At 38.9% G+C, this 23807-nt stretch overlaps 1 protein-coding gene across 5 annotated transcripts in view; it reads left to right on the top strand.

Moving 5' to 3' along the window:
- Positions 1–23807, top strand: part of ASXL3 (ASXL transcriptional regulator 3) — a 183014-nt gene that overhangs the window by 87028 nt on the left and 72179 nt on the right. For all 5 annotated transcript variants that reach the window (XM_032421416.1, XM_032421418.1, XM_032421419.1 and 2 more), the window contains 2 exons: positions 8457–8574; positions 9548–9667. In XM_032421416.1, the coding sequence (XP_032277307.1) occupies positions 8457–8574; positions 9548–9667 (238 nt within the window). The remainder of the gene's footprint in view (positions 1–8456; positions 8575–9547; positions 9668–23807) is intronic.

Raw genomic sequence — 23807 nt, 5'->3', positions numbered from 1 at the left:
AAATATTTGGGTCCATTTTACTTTCTCATCATCAAAATGTTAGTTAACATCCTATGTTAGATATAATTGCATGAATAATATATTGTTCTCTTAGTAGATTTTTTTTTTCTGAATAAGCATATTCCAAATAAACATATTCAGAAGCCTCTGGAGAGTAGTAGCTTGCTGATTATTACCTTGTTCCCTGTCTTCTTTCTGCCTTGTTATTTTAGTTATAATGACCCTAAAAAATAAGAAATGATTAGATTTTGAATTTTAAAGAAGGATAATTAAGAAAGATTAAATTTTGGAAGTTTTTAAACAGCAAAATCACATGAAAGATTAAGGAAGGGTGAGTTCTGTGATGATGGGATGTAACATGGTGTGGAACAGAACCTTTCTATGTTGTTGCTGTTGTTTTATTTGACTTCATTATTTACTTAAGGTGGTAGAATTTATTCATAAAGTTGCAGGTATTTTGCCCTCTCTTCTTATCACAAAACAGATACAGTGTTGGTATTTTGCTTTAGCTTTATATGTTTGACCAATACTGTGAAATTCCAAAGGTTATGTTGCATGATAGCAGTTTCTTGAACATGGGCGTTGACATTTAGCGTAAGAGCAACAATGCAAGTTGGTGGGGCCTGACTCAGCCAGCTGTTTCATATGTGTGTATTTCTAATTATTTTAGCATTCACAGCATGTGATATTTTCACATTTTTCAGTGAAGGGCTTATTGCATTCAGTGCATTCTTAAGTTACATTGTTAGTGTTGTTTTTCTATTACAATAAAACAGGCATTACTTGTTTATGCAAATTCCAAGTTAACACAAAAGCCTGTGATTTGAGGTTTTATTTTATTTTTCATTAGAGTAGAAATGAGAAACCATTCCATTTTTTTAGAGTTATCTGACAAGCTTTCTGTTGAAAAAATAAAATGTTTATTTAAAGGGTTAGCTTTTTTTTTTTTTTTAGTTTCTTTTTATAGGAGAATATCACAATACATCTCTAGAGAAAAGTATGCTCAGTCCTCATCTTTTGATTTCTTTCCTTTTGCTTAAAGCCAGAATTGTAATTGATGCATGATAGGATCTTTACCTTTCCTGACTGATTTAGCTCTGTTACGTGTTTCCTTTAAAAAATAAGTTTATTTCCAAGTTTAAGCCTGTAAATTTCTTTCATACTGAATAATACCTGGAAATATTAAATTTGGTTAGTACTGTGTACTCTGTAGAGCTTGGTCATGTTGGACGTTATATATATGGGCGGCTTAAAGGTACATTCCTTCACAGTAGACTGCATTTACACTTGCCATCTTCTTATTTAAGTTTTTTTTTTTTTAAGATTTTATTTGTTTATCTGAGAGAGAGAGAGGGCGCACGCTCGCACAAGTGGGGGGGAGGGTCAGTGGGAGAGGAAGAAGCAGGCTCCCCGCTGAGCAGGGAGCCAGATGTAGGGCTGGATCCCAGGACCCTGAGATCATGACCTGAGCTGAAGGCAGAGGCTCAGCCAACTGAACCACCTAGACACCCTTATTTAAGTTTTGATGGCGTTTCTTTCTGGATTTGAAATTACAGGATTTAAAGTTGTTCAATAAGATATTCCATTAGCATTTCAAACTGTAGCTAAGGCTTGAGTAGTTGGAAAGTACCTCATTGATATCATCCCCCTTAATTTAATCTAGACTAATACAGTAAGACTTATTATATAATGTCAGTGTCAAAATAAAACCATGTTACAGATTGAGCAACAGGGCCACCTCTAGCTAATTGAGACCTTTAGGGTGGAGTAGAAAAAGCCATCTCTCGTAATTTGTCACAACAAAATAAAATCTCCCCTTTCACGGTACCCTTATGCAGACCAAACCTCCCATGACCATCTAAAGTGACCCTCCTAGTCTTATTTTCTTAATCTATTACATGGCTTTATATTTTCCAGGCTATGGGATATCCAAATTTTAGTAATGTTAAGTTGCATTTAACTTCTATTATATTTGTAACATATAATGTAAAACAGGAATTTTCTTGTTCTTCTGGAATTTTAGCTAAAGCTCAAAGCTGAGGACAGTGGGATACAAGTGTACCTGTTGGAAAGAGAGGTGCTAGACACGACCTCAGAGGACTTAGTGAGAGAGGCCAGATGGCCCCGGACCATCCCCCAACAGCCAATATAAAGATAGTTCAGGATTCACTTGAAGGAGCATTAATTAAAGGGATTTTATAAAAGTGGATAGAGCTCTGCTACATCCCCTCTTTCTCGGTGAAAGGAGGTACAGTCTAAGTGAGAGGAAGACGCAGAGAGAAACACTCCTGAAGGGTGGAATTTTCCCAGGAGGGGAACCTGGTACCTCACACACTGTTAGGAGGCACGCGCACACACAGACACACAGACAAATATGTATATGTATATATATATGTGTGATATATACTATATATATATATATATATATATATAGTTATACATATAACTATATATAAGCATATATATAGTTGTAACTACTCTCCAGAGGCTTCTGAATATGTTTATTTGGAATATGCTTATTCAGAAAAAAAAAAATCTACTAAGAGAACAATATATTATTCATGCAATTATATCTAACATAGGATGTTAACTAACATTTTGATGATGAGAAAGTAAAATGGACCCAAATATTTGGAAGCAATGAAAATATTCTATGTCAATAGTCAAGGGACATTATAGCCTCCATATTGCCCAGCCTGTAATTATACTGCAGTTAGCAGTATTGCAAAGTAAAAGGACCCATTCTCTATGGCAACATGCTTCGGGTGGCTATGGAGGCCTCAGATCTGAGAAATTATGTCTAGCTTATTTTGCATGAAGGTTTATTTTAAATTTTTTTTTTTTTTTTACTACATTTATGCCTATAAAGCTACTGGACTTTGTTTCTCTTTTTTTCCCACCTACTTCTTTCTAAGAATCTACGCTATATATATAGTTGTAACTGGATAATAGATATATGGTTAACAGTATCTGTATAACTAGATAATGTACACCATACAGATCTAGCAGCTGGCCTTTTGTCTCCGCAAAGATTGTGATGCTGAGTCTATGATAACACTAGGTAAGACAACTTTGACCTGTTCTTCTCCTCATTTTCAACTCCGATCCTGGGGAAGCCAAAGGAGAGGAGGGAAATGGAGGAAGAGTAAAATCAGGAATTTCTTTGCTAATGAAGTTTTTTTTACCTGAGACATAGGTGTAGCCTGGGGAGAGCAGAAAGAAGACTTCATATTAGACCTCGTGTTTTTAAGCCTGAAAATGAGACTGTATAAATACTTGAAGGCGACCCAAGAAGCTATGTGTTCTATGTAAAATATTGTCCAGAAATGAGAAAGGGAAATTGGTCAGAAATGTGTGAAGGCAATATTAAGAGAATAAAATTATTTCTTGATTGTTTCATGCTGATTTCTGCCTTTTGAATAAACCAGTTATATATTTTAAAGAGAGAAGAGGGCTTTTCTATTTTTATTAAAATTATTTTTAAGAGTTTTTATTTATCCTTAGTAATTATTTCCTGAACACCTAGGGTAGCCTAGGTAATCTTCTGGGCACTTGGGGATATGTCAGTGAACAAAAAAAGATGAAAATCCCTGTCTTTCGGAGTCTGTATTCTAGGTTGGGGATGGGAAGACAAAATGACATCACACGGTATAATATATTTTCCATGGGGGGAAAATAAATTAGAGTGGATGGTGGGGATAGAGAATATGGTGGGAAAAGCAGTAAAGAGTGTGTGATTTGAATGTTTGTGTCCCCCAAAATTCATATGTTGGAATCCTAAGGTTCAATGTGGTGGTATTTGGAGATGTGGTCTTTGGGAGGTGCTTAACTTACGAGCATGGAGCCATTATAAATGGGATCAGTATACTTACAAAAGAGACCCCACCAGAGCTCCCTGGCCCCTGTCTGCCATGTGAGGGTACAACGAGGGAGAAGCCCGCAGCCCAGAGGAGGGGCCCTCACAGGATCACACTGGCACTGTGATCTACCGCCTCCAGCCTCCAGACTGTGGAGACTGAATTTCTGTGGTTTACAGGTTACCCAGCCTGGGGTATATTGTTAGAGCAGCCCAATGGGCTAAGGCAATGAGTAAAGTCTCAAGTATTTGAGGAACTGAGCCGGATGTCTGAGGGAAGAGTGTACCAGGCACAGAAGAGAATTCATGCAGAGGCTCTGAGGCAGAAGGCCTCCTGGAGTGCTTAAGGACCCCCTTCCCTAAATTGCTCAAAATGTTCAGAACCGTTAGGAAGCTTGTCCAAGGTGTGAGATGCAATGTACTTCATGCAGTGGGACCTTAAAATGTATTCTGAAGCAGTGCATAAAGGCCAAGGGCGATCCTTTGCTGGAAGACACACTGTGCTTTCTCTTTGCTGGGCCTCTGTCGCATCTTTGGGGCAGAAGTGCTAGAGTGGACCCTGCAGGCTGTGGGGAGAGACTGGGGTTGAGGGGTGCCTTTGTTTTGAACATAAATCTCCTGATCCTAATATAAACCCTTGGCAATCATTTCAGGGAATTCTTTTCCATTTCTGTAATCTTCCTAGTCCTTCTTCCAAGCTACCCCAGCTATTAATTCCTTGAACCACCAAAGACGTTTCCTGATAGAGGTCTTAATACTATTTCTTTCCCTGACTGGAATTTCTGCCATCTTTACATGGCCGGTTCTCTTTGTCATTTGGGGTTTCGTCTCCACTGTCACTTCTCAAGAGATTTTTCTTCCCACCCCAGTTACTCTACCTCCTTGATATGGCATAATTTTCTTAGTGCTTGTATGTGTGTAAAATTGTTATGTTTATTTTCTGTGATTCCTTGTCAGTCTTTGGCTAAAATGTAAAATAAAACAATTTTTTTTTTGTCTTTTTCATTACTGTGGATCAGCAGTGTACTACCAACAGAGTAAATCCTCAAAAAATGCATTCATTGCCGAATGGGTAAATAATGTAAGAAGTAATATTTATTGAATATTTACTATGTGCTACAAATAGCGTTCAGTACTGTTCTGTGGATTTCCTATTTAAAACACCTTACCAACGCTATTGTCTTTGTTTCATAGGGACATTTTAATCAAGTAATTTACCCAGCATACTCAGCTGATTATTTCATTCTTTCTCTGACTCTGCAACCCATCACCCCACATAGTCATTAAGATGGCTCTGCACCGGTCCCCAATCTTCTGCAGGTCAGCACATTAGAAGAGGGGGATTTTAACACACCTGTTGGGCAGTGGTCAGACTCATTTGGGGAGGTGAGGTGCGTTGGGAATGGTGTGTAGTAGGTCTCAAAGATTGGTGCCCTCAGGCTGAATTTAGCTCAGTCATCTTTGTTTTGCCTGGTACTTTGTTTAAAAACAGGAAAACTCACCTAAAAATCCAGTTGTGTTGCATCTCTTGAGTAGTTACTACCTCCTCCAATGGGGTATGTACTTTTTTCACTCACTTCAGTCTCCCCCTCTGCCACTGTCTTACCCCAATGTCCAAAAAAAGCATTGCACATTTTTCAGGGCATTGTGAGGAGACATGCAGCGTATGTTTGAGTGGTTGATGTGCACATAGTTGCAGAAATAGAGCTACACAACCCGAAAACTCATGAACAGGTAGCTTCTTTCCTTGCAGGATGAACACCCTACAGCAAGAGAACAGGAATCACTGGGCGCCTGGGTGGCTCAGTTGGTTAGGCGACTGCCTTCGGCTCAGGTCATGATCCTGGAGTCCCTGGATCGAGTCCCGCATCGGGCTCCCTGCTCGGCAGGGAGTCTGCTTCTCCCTCTGACCCTCCCCCCTCTCATGTGCTCTCTCTCTCTCATTCTCTCTCTCTCAAATAAATAAATAAAATCTTTAAAAAAAAAAAAAAAAGAGAACAGGAATCACTATAATGTAGGAGCCGCTGTACCGCCTGCCTCATGCCCATGGCAGGTGCCAGAGTTCTCTTGTGTGGAGCCCACACTGTCCCAGACATCTCAGTTACTGAGCTTGTTTTCTCCACCCCCGTTCACGTTCTGATCTGCTTGGAAGTTTCCCTAGTGTCCAGAGTCAGATAAACCCTGCTTTCTGGGAAGTGAACTGGAATCTGCAACTTAGCCTAAAGTGACTGTGGATCTAGTAAATGTGATCGAGATGCCCCTTCTGATAACTGAGCCGTGATGCTCCCCAAGTTTGCCTAGTAGCTTGCTGCTTTCACTGCTGTGACTGGCCTCGTAGGAAACAAAAACTTCCCAGTTTTTGCTGTCTGCCCCTAGAAACATTATTCAGGGCCAGATATAATGCATGTTTTTCAGAAATAAAACAAAAAGTATGCATATTTTAAATACACTTAAGATAATTTTTTTTAATATGGTGGTCATTTAGTTTTGGTCACCTATAGATACATTGTTTCATTTCAGCATTTAAGAAATACCATATTCAGATATATTTGTCCAAATTTCTGAGTAGGAAATACATATTTAGAAAAAATATCATTGATTGGTCTCAATATTGATTAGTATTCCTTTATCCCTGCCTTGGCTCCACCTTGATACTATGGGTTATTATTATTATTATCTCTGTCATGGTTCCTTTCTGTCCAACTACTAATTTGTCTATAGTAGAGTCCTCTCAGCTCTAAAAGTTGAGGGCAAAATTTTTATTACTTTAATAATTATTTACCACAAATGCTATAAAAAGACATGTCGCCTTTATGATTCCAGGTTCTAGGTAGGCCCTTTGTTATTTCACCTCTTTTTTTCTTACCAGTATTTTCAAATATATACCCACCCCAACATAAAATGAATGCTTTTAAAATACCCACTTGGATTGCCAAGGGAAGTAGTTGAAGTGTATGATGTATAGACTCCTAAAAATTAATCATTCCTTGTACAAGTTTTATTGTCTTATGTAGTGGGCAAAATGGACTTAATCGTAATATAAGGCACCATGTTGCCTCATTCCATTTTATTATTGGATTGATGGGTTAATGTCTATAAAGTGCTCTGAGCTCTTCCACGAGGCTGTAGAGATTTATGCAGTTGTGTACACCTTGATGAAAGAAAGGGTAAATGTCTTAAATATTTTATAGCACACATGCTGTCATTAAATATATTATTGACAGCAAGCTGAAGGTGAGGAGGAGGGCATTTTGTTCATTTTTGTAACCCTGGTCCCCCACGCAGTGCCTGGTGCTTTCTAAAAGTTCAGTAGATGTCAGAATCGAAGGGAAGTTGCTTGTGTTATCATTAGCCCACAGTATCATTAGTAATAGATTTTCCAAGCCATCCACTTTTCCATCTGGTTCTAAATCTCATCTGAATAGGCCTTCTCTCATTTAAATGGTATTTAATTTTTTACTTCTGTAATTATTTGATTGCTAAATTTTATGATCTATAAGTTGGACATTCAACTAATACCCTTCGCAAATACAATGACATTGTTTCTGACAGCAGGGGATATACAGCCAAGGCAGTATTTTAGGAGGTTGTGACAACTTCTAGTCGAAGAACATTAATCAAGTAACTGAGTTGTTATAAAATTGGTAGAAATGACACAGAAGCCAGGAATAAAAATGTTTGAGGCTGTCTGTGGTCAGCCTTTTCACCTTTTGAGGAGTTTTAGCATCCCTGTGACTGTGAATTTAATGTCTCTTCAGTTTGGTGTGCTGAAGACCCTTTTTATTACAGGTAATTTTCTGTGTAAAGCGATCTGCTGGATAAGCTGTATTTCAAAACTTTTAAATGTCTTTTATTACATTATCATCACCGTGGTTGATTCATTTATGAAACACAAAGCACTCCCATTTGGAGAGATTTATGCTCATCTCAATTTTTTTTTTTTCCCCTGGATTTGCCAGAATGCCGTCATGTTCGTGTTCTGAAGGTTAATGCCCAAAGTCAAGCAGACAGAAGCCAAGTGCTGCAAGGTTTCCAAGATTAGGACTGATTCCCTTCACAGAAATAAATGATTCCTGCCATGTTCAGTGATTTTGTGCAGCGCGCTCCCCACGGCTGAGTGAGTGCATCAATACTATAGTCCTTTCCTGCTGTACATACTGATGACACTCGGTGTTAACTTGATTGACCGAGCAGTGCACGGGGAGGACGCACCTGCAAGAGAAGTGCAGACACATCTATTTTTATCCTGGTCTCGAAACATTTATTTTACATTTATTTTACTTGGGAGTCATGGTTTCAAGTTCCATGGGCTCCCAAGCCACACGGCTAAGGTAGAACAAACCTTTAAGCGCTGCTTTGTTTTCAGAACTATACTCCAAATGGTCTCAGGTTGCTGCCCTTTGCCAAAGCCTGATTTTCTGCTTTTGAGGGAAAATGACATGAAGTTGACTGTTGAGAATCAGGACCAATTAGTGACTCTGTGGAATTTAAGTCTCTTAAGAGGTTGTAGCTAATGATGGGCAAATGGATCATTTAATTCCATTATGAGAAATCATTTTGGCTATATTTTTATGTTACATTTTATTATCATGTTTTGTAGGCTTTGAGGCAGCAGCAGAAGAGAAGAAATGGAGTCTCAATGATGGTAAACAAGACTGTACCGCGTGTTGTTTTGACACCATTGAAGGTGTCTGATGAGCAGTCGGATTCGCCTTCAGGTAAAGAGCTAAAATAGTGTATGCTTGGCCAGTTTCTTCCCGGAGGAGACTTCTTCACTGAGAGAGATGTCACGAATTTTCTCTACAACCGAATAATATTTCTACTTGAGGTTTCATTTTAATTTTTTTATACTTTTGACTCTTTCAGGGAGTCCAAAATAATAGGGCATTTCGCTCTTAAAAAAATAAATAAATAAATAAAAGGCACCAGCTCGCTCATCATCAAAGGACTTCATTTGCTAATGTCAATAGGTGTAAGAAAATGTGTGGTACTGCTCCGTGGATTTTTTTGTTGTTGCCTTGGCTTTTGTTTGAATATTGAACTTTAATGGTAGACCACATGCTGATGTGTAATGCCATCAAAAACAGTTCTTCCGTGAGTGTGAATTTGTTTTTCAGTCTTCTGCTGCAAAATCAGGCATCCTTTATTAGTTTCTGTGTTCTGGGAACATTCTTCTCACCTCAGTGAAGCCCTGACCTTTTCTTCTAATTTACCTTCTGTCACTTTATCAGCTCGGTACCATTCTATTTATTATAGATTGATGTTTGCATTTTCTGTTCCTGTTTCCACGTAAAGTTATTTAGAAAGGTATGATCTCTCCTTCTCTTCAAGTTTCTCTTCTTCCTTCACGTTTCTATCTCTGTCTTGCATCGTCTCTAAACTGTATAGAATTGTCAAAGCTTATCTGTGTGTTTTTACAAAAGATCTGAGTGTTTCTTTTAAAAGCTATCAGATCAGTGAATGTGTTTTTGACTCCACTATTAGGCCATCTGTTCTTGCTTTTTGTTCTGTTTGATTGATTTATTGGGCTTTTCTCTTTATATCCAGCAGAGGAATCAGATTGTGGCCAAAGGTAGTGAATTAACTTATAGAAAAGGAGATTATATCTATGGTTTTTGAAATAATTTTAGATTTTTCTTTTCAAGGACAGCAAGAGGAAGATAATGACATAATAACTATTTCCTTTTTTAGGATCCGAATCTAAAAATGGTGAAGCAGACAGTTCAGATAAAGAAATGAAACATGGGCAAAAATCTCCCACTGGAAAACAAACAAGTCAGCACTTAAAACGATTAAAAAAGTCTGGTTTGGGTGAGTGTTCAATAGACTATGACATTTCACATTTTAGAGATTTGTATCTTTTTCAAGGAAATGATGGAAAATTCTTAGAACAAATGTTTTAATGGTTAAACAAGGAAACTTAAAAATCTTCCCAGTTTATCGAAACCAAAAAGGATACCAAATAAGAAAATACAGTTCCAAGAGATTGGGCTTAAGCCTATTGCTGAATTTGCAAATGATATTATTGGGTAAAGGTAGGAGATTTAAAGTGATCACTGTATTCAAGAAATGATCTGTCAAGTCATGGTTTTATCTACCGTGCCATGTTTTGTTCCTGCAACTGGATTTCCGTTTATTGGAATATACTGTATTGGGGGGGAAAATGCAACTTTTGGTAAAGAGTTCATTCAGCCGTCAGGGACATTGTCATTGGGGTCTGCTTCAGTAAAGCTGCTGTGCTTTGCTTGTTATCCGTGCTGCTTGAAATATTCAGTAGTGCTTGTCGGAAAAACAGTGTAAAATTGCTGAGAAGTGTAGGAGACACCGTCCCTGGGTCCTGCAAGTCAGCACCAGCTTTTCTTCTGCAGATTTCCTTCCTGATCACTTGTGTCAGGAACTCAACAGCAGCATTCAGGGAAAACGTAACATGAGAATTAAAGAGACAAAAATAAACATATCCAGGGCTGAACATTGTAATTCTCTACCGAACCTGCCTCATTGGATGTCTGGACCTACTGGCTTCATTTCTCTCTCTCAGTTATTTCACCTCTGAGGAAGGGTAATGATAATGACCTGGATCATTGTGATGTTTTATAAAATGGTTGGTGGAAACTACAATGTTACTGACCTGAACTTTATTATTGGTTCTGCCATGTACTTTCTTGACAACTTAGGGCAATTCTTATTTGCAGTTCATCTGTTTATAAAATTCAAACAAGAGTTTTACTTTCTCTCTCTCTCTCTCTCTCTCTCTTATATATATATATATATAGAGAGAGAGAGAGAGATAGTTATATATAGTAAAGGTTTACTGATTGCCTATTGTATACCAGGAATTTTGCTAAATCCTGGGAGCATGCTTTCAATAAAAAGTCTTTGAATAGAATTTATATATCCTTAGATAAGATCTCTTTAGGGAGGCAGAATTTATTTTTGTTTTACATTCTTGGCATGGAGCATGATTACCTCTTTTGCATTATTTCCAAGGCTAAATAATTTTATAATTTTTGTGTAGCCCAAAATGTATGCATGTGTGTTTGTATATAACCTCACTTACAGATACACTGTTGTGATTTTTTTCTAGTCTTTTGGGGGTTGTAAAGTAAGTACTTTAATAGGAGTAGCTTCTAAAATAGAAAACTATAATGGGAGAGTGATATGTAAAGAATGTACTAAAAAAACGCCATGTTATGATACCCTAAGTAATTTAAAAGTCAGTGACCTTCGGTTAAAAATGGCCTGCTACCAACATCAGTGAAGTCAGTGCCGTATCATGAATTAAAAAAAAAAAAAATCAAGGCACACGGGCCTCCCTATTTAATTACTTGGCTAACTTCAGGACTGGGAGTCAAGAAGAGTGTGTATTATGTCCTCAGGATCCTGTCAGGTGTTCCGGTCTTTAGTCAGGAGCTCTTGTATTCTAACTGTTGTTACCGAGAAGCCCTGCGTGGCAATAACCATCTTACATGTTAAAAACTGTATTGTCAGAGTATTTCAGCTGACTTGTTAGCAAAGTAAAGAGTTGATAAAGGAGACCACTGTGTTCATTTTAACCTGCTTTTTTTTTTTTTTAAAGACTGCAAAGTAATAGAATAATGAAGCTACCTTAGTGAAGGGATGTAGAAGTGAAATCATAGTCACTGCCCATATTTAATGCAATGGTCTAGGTACCTCATCTCGTCTAGTACAGCCTTCAGTTATGTACAGTAGAATTATTCCCATTTTTCAGCTGAAGAAACCGAGGCCCAGAGGGTGTTAAGGAGGTTTCCCATAGATGACATGGCTAAGATACTAGCCAAGGCATAGCTAGCTCCGAGGTCTAAACCATTATCTTGGGGGTCCAAATGTCGCATCATCCAGCCCATACCGCAGACCTGCAGGCACCACTGAGGAGCGGCAGGGCGCTCTGTGACGTCACAAGTCCACCGTAAGCGTTAAAATGCAGATTCACTAGTTACCCATAGAAGAGAGAGCTAGCAACTCTGATTTCCTGTCTGATCCTGTAAAATCAGGGCAGATGGAAGAAGAAGATGGGACTTAAAATAAGTCAATTAAGGTAAAAAACTGCCGAAGAGAAGCTGAAGGTGATTACTGGGAAGGCGATGGGAGTGATGCCTAAGCAGCAAGCAACTGGGGGGAGTGGCTTATTCTGCGCCAATGAAGTCAGTGGGGCTTATGAAACTTCCAGTAGAGGCCCAGCACTGTAAAATAAAAAGTGAAAAAATGGAAGAATGAAATGAAAGAAAGAGCCTTAAATGTAACCATTTCTAGACAATGCCCCGTGTCTCTTTTAGAAAGTAGTATGTTTGATGTTCTATGACCTTAGGAATCTTACAGAATAAAAGAATCTCAATGCTGTGAAGCATTTTCGAATCGGAATGGTATTTAAGATTCCTTAAGGCATATTTATTTATATTTTGCTCTCCCCTCTTTGCCATTAAGTTGTTAATTCCTTGGGTACAGTGACCTTCCTGTCTGTCTTTGAGGTCCTCACCACACCCGTTATGCCCTTCTCGTTTAGTAGGTGCTGGATGAGTTTTGAATGAATTATGTTTAAGTAGCTGAAGGGATAGTAAGTTGGATGAATGAGGCATCCTGTAGGTTTCAGCATGCTTACATACCCTTGAATAAAAATGGTCCTGTGCTCCTGGGGAGGGTCATTCTTGTATAGCTGCAGATACAGTGCAAAGAAAGATGAACCCAGGCAACACCCAGGAGCCAGCCAGACAGGGAGAGCTGGTTCTCCCCTGTGTTTTCCCCATCAGGGTTAGACGTCTAATTCATACAGTTTTAGAAATATGCTTTGAACCACACCACTGCCTTCTCTAGGTGGAGGTAACTGTATGTACTCCTAAGCTGTTGAAACCATTCTGAATTAAAACCAATGGTGTAAATCTTTTCTAACTTAAATTGGTAACCCTGAAACTAAATCCAGTCAAAATCAGAGGTTAGGGTGTAAGTCTAAATTGTCATCCTTATTGTGAGATTTCCCTAACAGGATATAAAATACTTCTCATTGTCCCCTAAGTACTTCCTTTTGGTCTGTGGCAATTACTCAGTCAAATTGCAGGCTAGTCACCCTATTCAGGTGGAGATTTCACTTGGGTCTTGGAATCTCATGCATGTAGCCCAGGGCCTGGTGCACTTCCCTGAGGACACTGTGGGAAGAACACACCATAAACCTCCTTCAGGTCCCTTCATATGCCAGTTTCCCTGGAGAAGGTGAGGAGCACACAATAAAAAATTACTAGGGGGCTCCTGGGTGGCTCAGTTGGTTAAGCGTCCGACTCTTGGTTTCAGCTCAGGTCATGATCTCAGAGTCATGCACTCAGTGGGAAGTCTGCTTGAAGATTCTCTCCCTCTGCCCCTCTCCTCACTTGCTCTTTCTCTCTCTCTAAAACAAATAAATAAATCTTTTAAAAAAGTCATTGAACTTTTGTATCCCTCAGTCATTCTAGTTCTTCTGATGGTGATCTTGAAACTTTTATGAGAAATATATCACTTAGCATGGGAACCCATTACTTCTAACATAGGTTTTTGTTTGTTTGGTTGGTTTGGTTTGGTTGTTCTTGTCCAGGGTTATGTATGAAAATTATGACACTATTTCTACGAGTAGCTCTCTGATTGAATAGACATGGTAACAGAGTGAGTGGGTGCAATTGAATAAATTAATGGGTCTAAAGACTATTTCTCTAATGATGTGAAAATAAAAATACGTCTGTTACCCATTTTTACATCATACATGGTAGAAACACTATTCTGATAAGCATACAAACAAATGCTAGCAATATCTACTGGCTCTTTTGTCAAAGGTCTTGCAAATTAGTATCACAGTAAATATTAGATTACCAAGTAAAAAGGCAGTAGAAACCGCAGCTGGTGAGATGAAAGGTTGGTGACGGCTGAAAATAGGGTTTGAAGTATATGTTTTCTTGCCTCATCAGTTTCTCCTGGCCTTAGCAAAAGATGGAACTCATTTTAAACCTACCCCTATGGAGCTTTCTGAGCTAACCCTGGTACATTTTCATCTCATGGTCTTCAGGGCACTTACAGGATGGGTTGTAAACATTTTAAAAAATTGTTTAATGATATTCTCTCCTTCTACTTGTTTTGTATTAATTTCTCACATTTTTCCCTAACTGAAATGTAAGTTCCTTGAATTAGGGGTCATTGAGCTAAACCAGTTTTTAATTATACTTTTTCCTACCTGGTCACACAGTAGGAGTTTAAAAAGTACTTGCTAAACAAATCTAAGCTTCTAATGGATTATCTCTAAGGGGTTTTTAATGAATGTCTTTACTGAGCCCAACTTCTAGGATTCATGCCAGTGTATTTTATTCGGTTTAATCTTTTTGTAGTGAAAAATTACAACTTTGCTGGTTCATAAAATGTTATATACTTTAAAAATTAATGCAAGAAAATTAAAATAAAATTTGAATAATATCCCTAAATCCTATCATCCAAAATAATTTTCTGTGTTGTATAAACATGATTTGACATCTTTTTTTTATAAGCATATACATATAACACTCAGTGCTCATCACAAGGAGGGCCCTTCTTAATACCCATCACCCATCTAGCCCATCCCCCTTTCCACCTCCCCTCCAGCAACCATCAGTTTGTTCTTAATAGCTAAGAGTCTCTTGTGGTTTGCCTCTCTGTCTCTCTCTCTTTTTTCTTTCCCTTCTGTTCATCATTTTTGTTTCTTAAATTTGACATATGAATGAAATCATATGGTATTTGTATTTCACTGACTAAATTATTTTGCTTAACATAATACACTGTGCTCCATCTGTGTCTTTGCAAATGGCAAAATTTCATTCTTTTTGATGACTGAGTAATATTCCATCATATGTACATAACACTTCTTTATCCATTCATCAGTTGATTGACATTTGGGCTCTTTCCATATTTTGGCTATTGATAATGCTGCTATAGACATTGGGTGCACGTGCCCCTTTGAATCAGTATTTTTGTATCCTTTGAGTAAATACGTGGTAGTGCAATTGCTAGGTCATAGGGTAGCTCTGTTTTTGACTTTCTGAGGAACCTCCATACTGTTTTCCAAAGGGGCTGCACCAGCTTGCATTTCCACCAGGAGTGTAAGTGGGTTCCCCATCAGCTAAGGCCGATGTCAAAGAGGTTGCTGCCTGTGTTCTCCTCTAGGATGTTGATGGATTCCTGTCTCACATTTAGGTCTTTAATCCATTTTGAATTTATTTTTGTATATGGTGTAAGAAAGTGGTCCAGTTTCATTCTTCTGCATGTGGCTGTTCAGCTTTCCCAACACCATTTTGAAGGGACGTTTTTCTATTGGATATTCTTTCCTGCTTTGTCAAACATCAGTTGACCATATAGTTGTAGGTCCATTTCTGAGTCTTCTATTCGGTTCTGTTGATCTATGTGTGTGTTTTTGTGCCAGTACCATACTGTCATGATGATGACAGCTTTGTAATAGAGCTGGAAGTCTGGAATTTTGATGCTTCCAGCTTTGCTTTTCTTTTTCAAGACTGCTTTGGCTCTTCAGGGTCTTTTGTGGTTCCATACAAATTTTAGGATTGTTTGTTCTAGCTCTGTGAAAAATGCTAGTGGTATTTTGATAGGGATTGCATTAAATGTGTAGACTGCTTTGGGTAGTATAGAATTCTAACGATATTTTTTCTTCCAGTCCATGAGCGTGGAATGTTTTTCCATTTATTTGTGTCATCTTCAGTTTCTCTCATAAGTGTTATTGAACACTTAGTTTCTATAGAACACTTATAGAACACTGTAGTTTTTAGAGTACAAATCGTTTACCTCTTTGTTTAGGTTTATTCCTAGGTATCTTTTTTTTTTTTAAAGATTTTACTTATTTATTTGACAGAGAGAGAGCACACAAGCAGGGGGAGCAGCAGAGGGAGAGGGAGAAGCAGGCTCCCCACTGAACAGGGAGCCAATCCAGGGCTCGATCCCAGAACTCTGGGATCATGACCTGAGCTGAAGGCAGATGCTTAACTGACTGAGCCACCCAGGCGCCCCCCTAGGCATCTTATTGTTTTGGGTGCAATTGTAAGCAGGATCAATTCCTTGATTTAACTTTCTGCTGCTTCATTATTGGTGTATAGCAATTCCACAGATTTCTGTATGTTGATTTTGTATCCTGTGACTTTACTGAATTAACGTATCAGTTCTAGCAATTTTTTAGTGGGGTCTTTTTAAAAAATATTTTATTTATTTATTCAAAAGAGAGAGCACAAGAGGGGCAGAGGGACAAGCAGACTCCCTGCTGAGCAGGGAGCCCGACGCGAGCCTTGATCGCGGGACCTGAGCTGAAGGCAGACACTTAACCGACAGCCACCCAGGTGCCCCTTGATGGAGTCTTTTGGGTTTTCTACATAGAGTATCATGTCATCTGTGAATAGTGACAGTTTGACTTCTTCCTTGCTAATTTGGATGCCTTTTATATCTTTCTGTTGTCTGATTGCTGAGGCTAGGATATCTAGTACTGTTTTAAATAACAATGCTGAGAGTTAACTATTATAATTCTCAGGAAAATCCCTGTCTTGTTCCTGACCATAGAGGAAAAGCTTTCAGTTTTTACCTATTGAAGATGATATTAGCTGTGGGTCTTTCATATATGGCCTTTATGATGTTGAGGTATATTCAATCCGTCCCTACTTTGGTGAGGGTTTTTATCAAGAATGGATGCTGTACTTTGTCAGATGCTTTTTCTTCATCTATTGAGAGGATCATATGGTTCTTATCCTTTTTTTTATTAATGTGGTGTATCACATTGATTGATTTGCAGATACTAAATCACCCCTGCAGCCCAGGAATAAATCCCACTTGATCTTGGTGAATAGTTCTTTTAATGTACTAGTTATCTTTTTGAGAATTTTTGCATCCATGTTCATCAGGGATATTGGCCTGTAATTCTTTTTAGTGGAGTCTTTGTCTGGTTTTGGAATCAAGGTAATGCTGGCCTTGTAGAATGAGTTTGGAAGTTTTCCTTCCATTTCTATTTTTTGGAATAGTTCAAGACGAATAGATGTTAATTCTTTAAATGTCTGGTAGAATTCCCCTGGGAAGCCATCTGGCCCTGGACTTTTGTTTGTTGGGAGATTTTTTATTACTCTTTTAATTTCTTTGCTGCTTATGGGACTGTTCAAATTTTCTGTTTCTTCCTGGTTCAGTTTTGGTAGTTTATATGTTTCTAGTAATTTATCCATTTCTTCCAGATTGCCCAATTTGTTGCCATATAATTTTTCATAATATTCTTTTATAATTGTTTGTGTTTCTGTGGTGTTGGTTGTGATCTCTCCTCTTCAATTTGTGGTTTTATTTATTTGGGTCCTTTCTCTTTTCTTTTTGATAAATCTGGCTAGGAATTTATCTATTTTATTAATTCTTTCAAAAACCAGCTCCTAGTTTCATTGATCTGTTCTACTGTTTTTGTTTTGTTGTTGTTGTTGTTGTTGTTTCTATATCATTTATTTCTTTTCTAATCTTATTTCCCTTCTGCTGGCTTTAGGCTTCATTTGCTGTTTGTTTTCTAGTTCCCTTAGGTGTAAGGTTAGTTTGTGTATTTGAGACTTTTCTTGCTTCTTGAGGTAGGCCTTTATTGCTATATAGTTCCCTCTCAAGACCCCTTTTCCTGCATCCTAAAGGTTTTGGACCATTAAACTTTCATTTTCAGATGTTTCCATGTATTTTTTTTAATTTCTTCTTTAATTTCCTGGTTAACCCATTCATTCTTCAGTAGGATGTTCTTTAGATTCCTTGTATTTGTGGTCTTTCCAAATTTTTTCTTGTGTTTGACTTCAAGTTTCATAGCATTATGGTCAGAAAATATGCATGGTATGATCTCAGTCTTTTTGTATTTGTTGAGGCCTGATTTGTGACTCAGTATGTGATCTCTTCTGGAGAATGTCCCATGTGCACTCGAAAAGAATGTGTATTCTGCTTTTTTAGGATGAAATGTTCTGAATATATCTGTGAAGTCCATCTGGTCTGGTGTGTCATTCAAAGCCATTGTTTCCTTGTTGATTTTCTACTTAGATGATCTGTCCATTGCTGTAAGCAGGGTGTTAAAGTCCCCTGTTATTATTGTATTAATATCGATTAGTTTCTTTATGTTGGTTATTAATTGATTTATATATTCAGGTGCTCCCATGTTGGAGGCATAAATATTTACAATTCTTAGATCTTCTTGTTGGATAGATCCCTTTATTATGTTATAGTGCCCTTCTCATCTCTTGTTACAGTCTTTGGTTTAAAATCTAGTTTGTCTGATGTAAGTATGACTACTCTGGCTTTCTTTTGATGGCCATCAGCATGATAAATAGTTCTCCATGCCATCACTTTCCATATGCAGGTGTCTTTAGGTCAAAAATGAGTCTCTTGTAGGAAGCATTTGGAAGGGTCTTGTTTTTGTTTGTTTTGTTTTTTATCCATTCTGGTACCCTATGTCTTTTGAGTGGAGCATTTAGTCCATTTACAGTCAATGATGTTGATAGATGTGAACTTAGTGCCATTGTATTAACTGATAAGTTATTGTTTCTGGAGATTTTCTCTGTTCCTTTCTAGTCTTTGTTGTTTTTGATCTTTCTTTCCCTCTCAGAGTCCCCTTTAATATTTCTTGCACGGCTGGTTTAGTGGTCACGAACTCCTTTAGGTTTTGTTTGTCTGGGAAACTCTTTATTTCTCCTTCTATTCTGAATGACAGCCTTGCTGGATAAAGTATTCTTGGCTACATATTTTTCCCATTCAACACATTGATTATGTCATGCCACTTTCTTCTGGCCTGCCATGTTTCTGTGGAGAGGTCTGCTGCTAAGCTTATTTGTCTTCCTTTGTAAGTTAGGGATTTCTTTCCCTTGTTATTTTTAGGATTTTTTCCTTATCTCTATATTTTGCAAATTTTACTACGATATGTCTTGGTGCTGTCCTGATTTTGTTGATTTTGATGGGAGTTCTCTGTGCCTCCTGGAATTGGATGTCTGTTTCCTTCCCCAGTTTAGGGAAGTTTTTAGCTATAATTTGCTCCAGTAAACCTTCTGCCCCCTTTACTCCTCTCTTCTTCTTCTGGGACTCCTATGATACGAATGTTATACTTTATGGAGTCACTGAGTGGCCTAAGTCTACATTCATGATTCAGTATTCTTCTTTCCCTGTTCTTTTCAGCTTCATTATTTTCCATAATTAGTTCTTCTGTATCACTTATTTGTTCTTCTGTTTCTTCCATCCTTGTAGTCATTATATCCAGTCAGTTTCACATTTCGGTTATAGCATTTTTATTTTTATTTTTTGGCCTGACTTTATATCTCTGTGGTAAGGGACTTCCTGGTGTCTTCTGTTTTTCTCAAGCCCAACTAGTGTCCTTATGATTTTTGTTTTAAATTCTGGTTCAGACATATTACTTATATCTGTTTCAATTAGATCCCTGGCCGTGACCTTTTCTTTTATTTGGGATGAATTCCTCCATCTTGGCATTTTGTCTAGGTCTCTGTCTTCTTCTGTGTGTGAGGAAAGCCTGTTATGTTTCCTGCTCCTCAGAACAATGGCTTTATTAAGAAGAGGTCATATGCTGTCCAGAGTCTGGTACTTCAGGAAGTGTTTCTGGTGAATACTGTGTGCACTCTGCTGCTGTGTTTTGGCTGATCTTTCCCTCAGGTCAGTCGTCTGCATATTCTACTTGCCTGCAGTGAGAAGTGTTTAGATCTCATCCAGAGTGTGGCAAGTTTTACCTAAGTGTGTGCTGGGTCTGCTTGTTAAAAGAGGCCTGATCCTATTTCCAGCAGAGCTGAAGCTCTCCTGTGGTCAGTAGACTTGGTGCTTTGGCAGGGTTGTGGGGGTTATGTGGTCTTCTGGGGGAGGGGCCTGCTGCTCTGGCTCTCAGACTCCCTTGCCCTGGTAAAGAAGCACCTGCAGAGCGCAGTGGGGTGAGGCTTGGTGTAAGTGTGGGTGCTGTGCTGCTCACTGAAGCCCGTCCATGTTGATGGGTTAAAATGGCATCAGCCCCTCTCCCTTGTCCCCAGGGACGGACACCTACTGCTGTCTAGGAAGCCTTCACAGAAGAGCAAATAGTCTCCCCTCGTGTCCCAGGCGTCCCTCGGATTCCTGCCTTCACTCCATCCGTGTCTGGGCCGTCTGCTCGCCCCGCAACACAGTGCATGTGTGTTTGATCTCAGGCACACTGGCTGTTTCAAAACTCCAAACTTTAGTGACCCAGTGCAGCGTGGACCTGCACTGGTTGTCTTGGGGAGGGTCTAGCTGTGCCAGGGCTGGCGCCGCTCTGTCCCCGAAGGGCAGTCACACCAGTGCACAGGAGCTTGCAGTTCAGAGTAAAGTACAGCAAAAAGCATGAGTTCAGGTTAGACGCCCCCAGATGTCTCTGGGCTTCTGCTAATGAATAGGACAGTACAACAGCACCTGCTGGCTCTTTTATCTCCTGAAAGGCAGAGCCACCTCTCCCAGATGCACTATAAGAAGGGGGAAAAATCTCTCCCAGTGTATCCCAGAGGATCCTCAGATTGCGCCATCTACTCCTGGGCCTCTGGCCTCCTTCTCCATGGGAGCGCCTTTACACCCCCCAGGCTCCACACCGGCCATAGCATGGAACTCTAAAACTCCAGTCTTGGAGCTCCACTGGTTGTAAACACTCCACATAATCAGCCCCCTTGTTTTCCCAGTCAGTGGCTTTAGAGAGAAGTCTTTCTTGTGTGATCCCCTGTGCATTGCTCACTCGCTGGCACTCTCTCTTCCTCTCCTCTCTCTGCAATCAAGGCTTCTTCCCCTCTGCAGCAGACACGATCCTTTTCTCGCCAAATCATCTCTCCGTACCCCCTACCCTCCACACTGTGGCCTCTTCTCTCCCTCTAGTTGTGCAGCTTCTTCTGTCGGTCCTCAGATCAATTCCTTGGGTGTCCAGAATGATCCAATATTTATCTAGCTGTGTTGGAGGTATGAGGCAAGCATAGGGTTCTCCTACTACTCTGCCATCTTTATTCCATTTCTGGAGGCTGAAAGTCTGAGATCGCGGTGCCAGCAGAGTCAGGTGAAGGCCCTCTTCTGAGTCAGACTTCTCTTATCCTCTCCTGGTGGAAGAAAGTGATTTGACATCTCTTATTGTGTTTCTATAGCCAGAGATCATCTTGGAAAAACTGTATGAACCATTTTAATTAAAAGTACTAAGTTTAATTAATTTTAGCTGAATAGTAAAAAAGTAAAACCAAAAAAATTAAATTGCTGAACATTGCCACGAGATACATTCATATCTAAAAGTTCTCTCCAAAGGTATTAAAATATGAAAAACTGAAATAAGAGTGATTATTTTTTTGATTACTCATTACAACTTTGGACAATCTATTATGAAGGGTGTATGAATTATTACAATTACAGACCCTCCTACCTCCATGTTTTTGTTAGTTTCATTATTTTTAAACATCAAGGTTGCTAACGTTTATGTTCTGTTTTATAACCGTAATCTCCATAGTTCTTTAACCTCAGTACTATTTTTTAATGGATTCACTGCTACCCGATAAACTCATTATACAGATACTTCATTTGTGAAGGCTATGTTGAATCACACTGTAGATGATTTGCTTTTGTCCTATGATAAATTTTTTTTTTCCCCTTGGACTGAATCTTTTGAAAGCCTGTTTTTCTCTGAGCTCTTTTAGAATCATTCCTCTCTAATTTCTTTGAGACAATGAAGAATTCTTTCGTTTTGAACTCTTTTTGTATTTCTTTGGGTAGTTCCTCTTGTAACAAAAGACCCTGGTCTGCCTCTTGCCTGGGCTCCTTCCCCCCGGGTGAGTGTTATGTCTGTGTCTCTGTGTTTTGTACATTTTATGCCTAAAACCTCTTTGGGTGGAAATAGGAGTTTTTAAGCCTGCAGACTACCCATTGATCAACAAGTACACCAGAGTCTGCAGCTGTTACTCAGATTGGTGGTCTTTGAACTCCCTTTGGTCAAAATAATGGAGAATTTCCCTGACCCTGATTGGACATACTCCCCATGATTTTTATCATGAGGTCAGCCTAGTCTCTTCTTGTATGGCCTAGACTCTCAGTGTGGTAATTTGGCAACTGATACTTCTCTTCTGTCCTTCTATGGACTTCAGCTACTTTATTCTCTCTGGTGTCCAGGAATTAGATGCTAAAATGACATCTTTTTCTTCCTCTGAATGCTGTAGGGAGATGAGGTACCAGCTCTAATGAGATAAGACGATCAGATATAATTGGATTGTTCTTAAGCCAATTAGGAGTAAGTGTGTAAGGATAATTAAAATGGGATTAAACATCCTGTGTGGCTACAAATTTAGCAATAAGTTCATCTGCTCTGTCTTTGTTCCAAAATTATGGAACGTGTTCTTGCTTAGTTGGGCATCTTTGAAATCTTTTGGGTTTGTCATTAAAGATTATGTACCTCTCTGAATATTCTTTTATCAATGATACTCTTAAAGACTTTTTTAAAAAAATTTATTTATTTATTTGACAGAGAGAGAGAGAGAGAGAGGGAGAGAGAGATCACAAGCAGGGGGGCGTGTGAGAGGGAGAAGCAGGCTTCCCGCTGAGCAGGGAGCCTGAGGCGGGGCTCAATCCCAGGACGCCGGGATCATGACATGAGCTGAAAGCAGACACTTAACGACTGAGCCACCCAGGCACCCCATGATATTCTTAAAGATTTTGAACCATACTAAATAGTAACCTACAGCATAAGTCCTGCTTTTCACATTGCTTATAATATATGTTTCAAAGTCTTACAATTTTATTTCCCCAGCACTCCCCCATCAGAATCACTCTTGGTAAATGACCTCAACTCCTTCATTTGAGATTATTTAGTCATAAATGAGAATTAAACAGACTCCTTTCCTATATTTCGCAACATTTCTGTCTCTAGGTTTTGCCTTTGCCTTCACTGCTGAGAAAAGAAGCTTCTCCCTAATTCTGCTCTCCTTGTGGTCTTTATTTTTTTTTCCAGCTGTGAAATACTTTAAACATATAGAAAAATACAGATGCTGATAAAGCCGACACCTATGTAGCTAGCTCCTTGACTAAACAAATGTTGGAGTTTGTCAGATTTGCTTTAGAGTTTTTTTTAAATGATACAACTTTTGTACTTTTTCGTGTCATATTGTTTGATAATTTTTTTCTCTTTTTAAAATTTTTATTATGTTCAGTTAGCCAACATATAGAGTACATCATTAGTTTTTGATGTAGTACTCAACAGTTCATTAGTTGCACATAACACGCAGTGCTCATCACCACATGTGCCCTCCTTAATACCCATCACCCGGTTACCCCCACCCCCACCCCCTCCCTTCTGTAACCCTCAGCTTGTTTCCCGGAGTCCACAGTCTCTCCCGGTTTGTCTCCCTCTCTGATTTCTTCCCATTCAGTTTTCCCTTCCTTCCCCTGTGGTCCTCTGCACTATTCCTTATGTTCCGCATATGAGTGAAACCATATGATAATTGACTTTCTCTGCTTGACTTATTTCACTTAGCATAATCCCCTCCAGTTGCATCCATGTGGATGCAAATGGTAGGTATTCATCCTTTCTGATGGCTGAGTATATTCCATTGTATGTATGAACCACATCTTCTTTATCCATTCATCTGTTGAAGGGCATCTTGGCTCCTTCCACAGTTTGGCTATTGTGGACATTGCTGCTATGAACATTGGGGTACATGTGCCCCTTCTTTTCACATCTGTGTCTTTGGGATAAATACCAGGTAGTGCAATTGCTGGGTTGTCGGGTAGCTCTATTTTTAATGTCTTGAGGAACCTACAAAACTAAGAGTCAACCCATGGAATGGGAGAAGATAATTTTTTTCTCTTATACTGTTCTTGTTTGTCCTTATTTTTGAATAAAGGTTATATTAACTTCATGAAGTGAATTGGAAATATTCCTTTATAAACTTATTCTCTGGAATATGTACAAAATGAAGTGGTGAAAGAGTTCCTTAAT

This window comes from Phoca vitulina, unplaced genomic scaffold, assembly GCF_004348235.1.
Source record: "Phoca vitulina isolate PV1807 unplaced genomic scaffold, GSC_HSeal_1.0 scaffold24, whole genome shotgun sequence".
Classification (NCBI taxonomy): domain Eukaryota; kingdom Metazoa; phylum Chordata; class Mammalia; order Carnivora; family Phocidae; genus Phoca; species Phoca vitulina.
The sequence above is the reverse complement of the archived record's forward strand: the minus strand, read 5'-3'. Positions and strand labels throughout refer to the sequence as shown.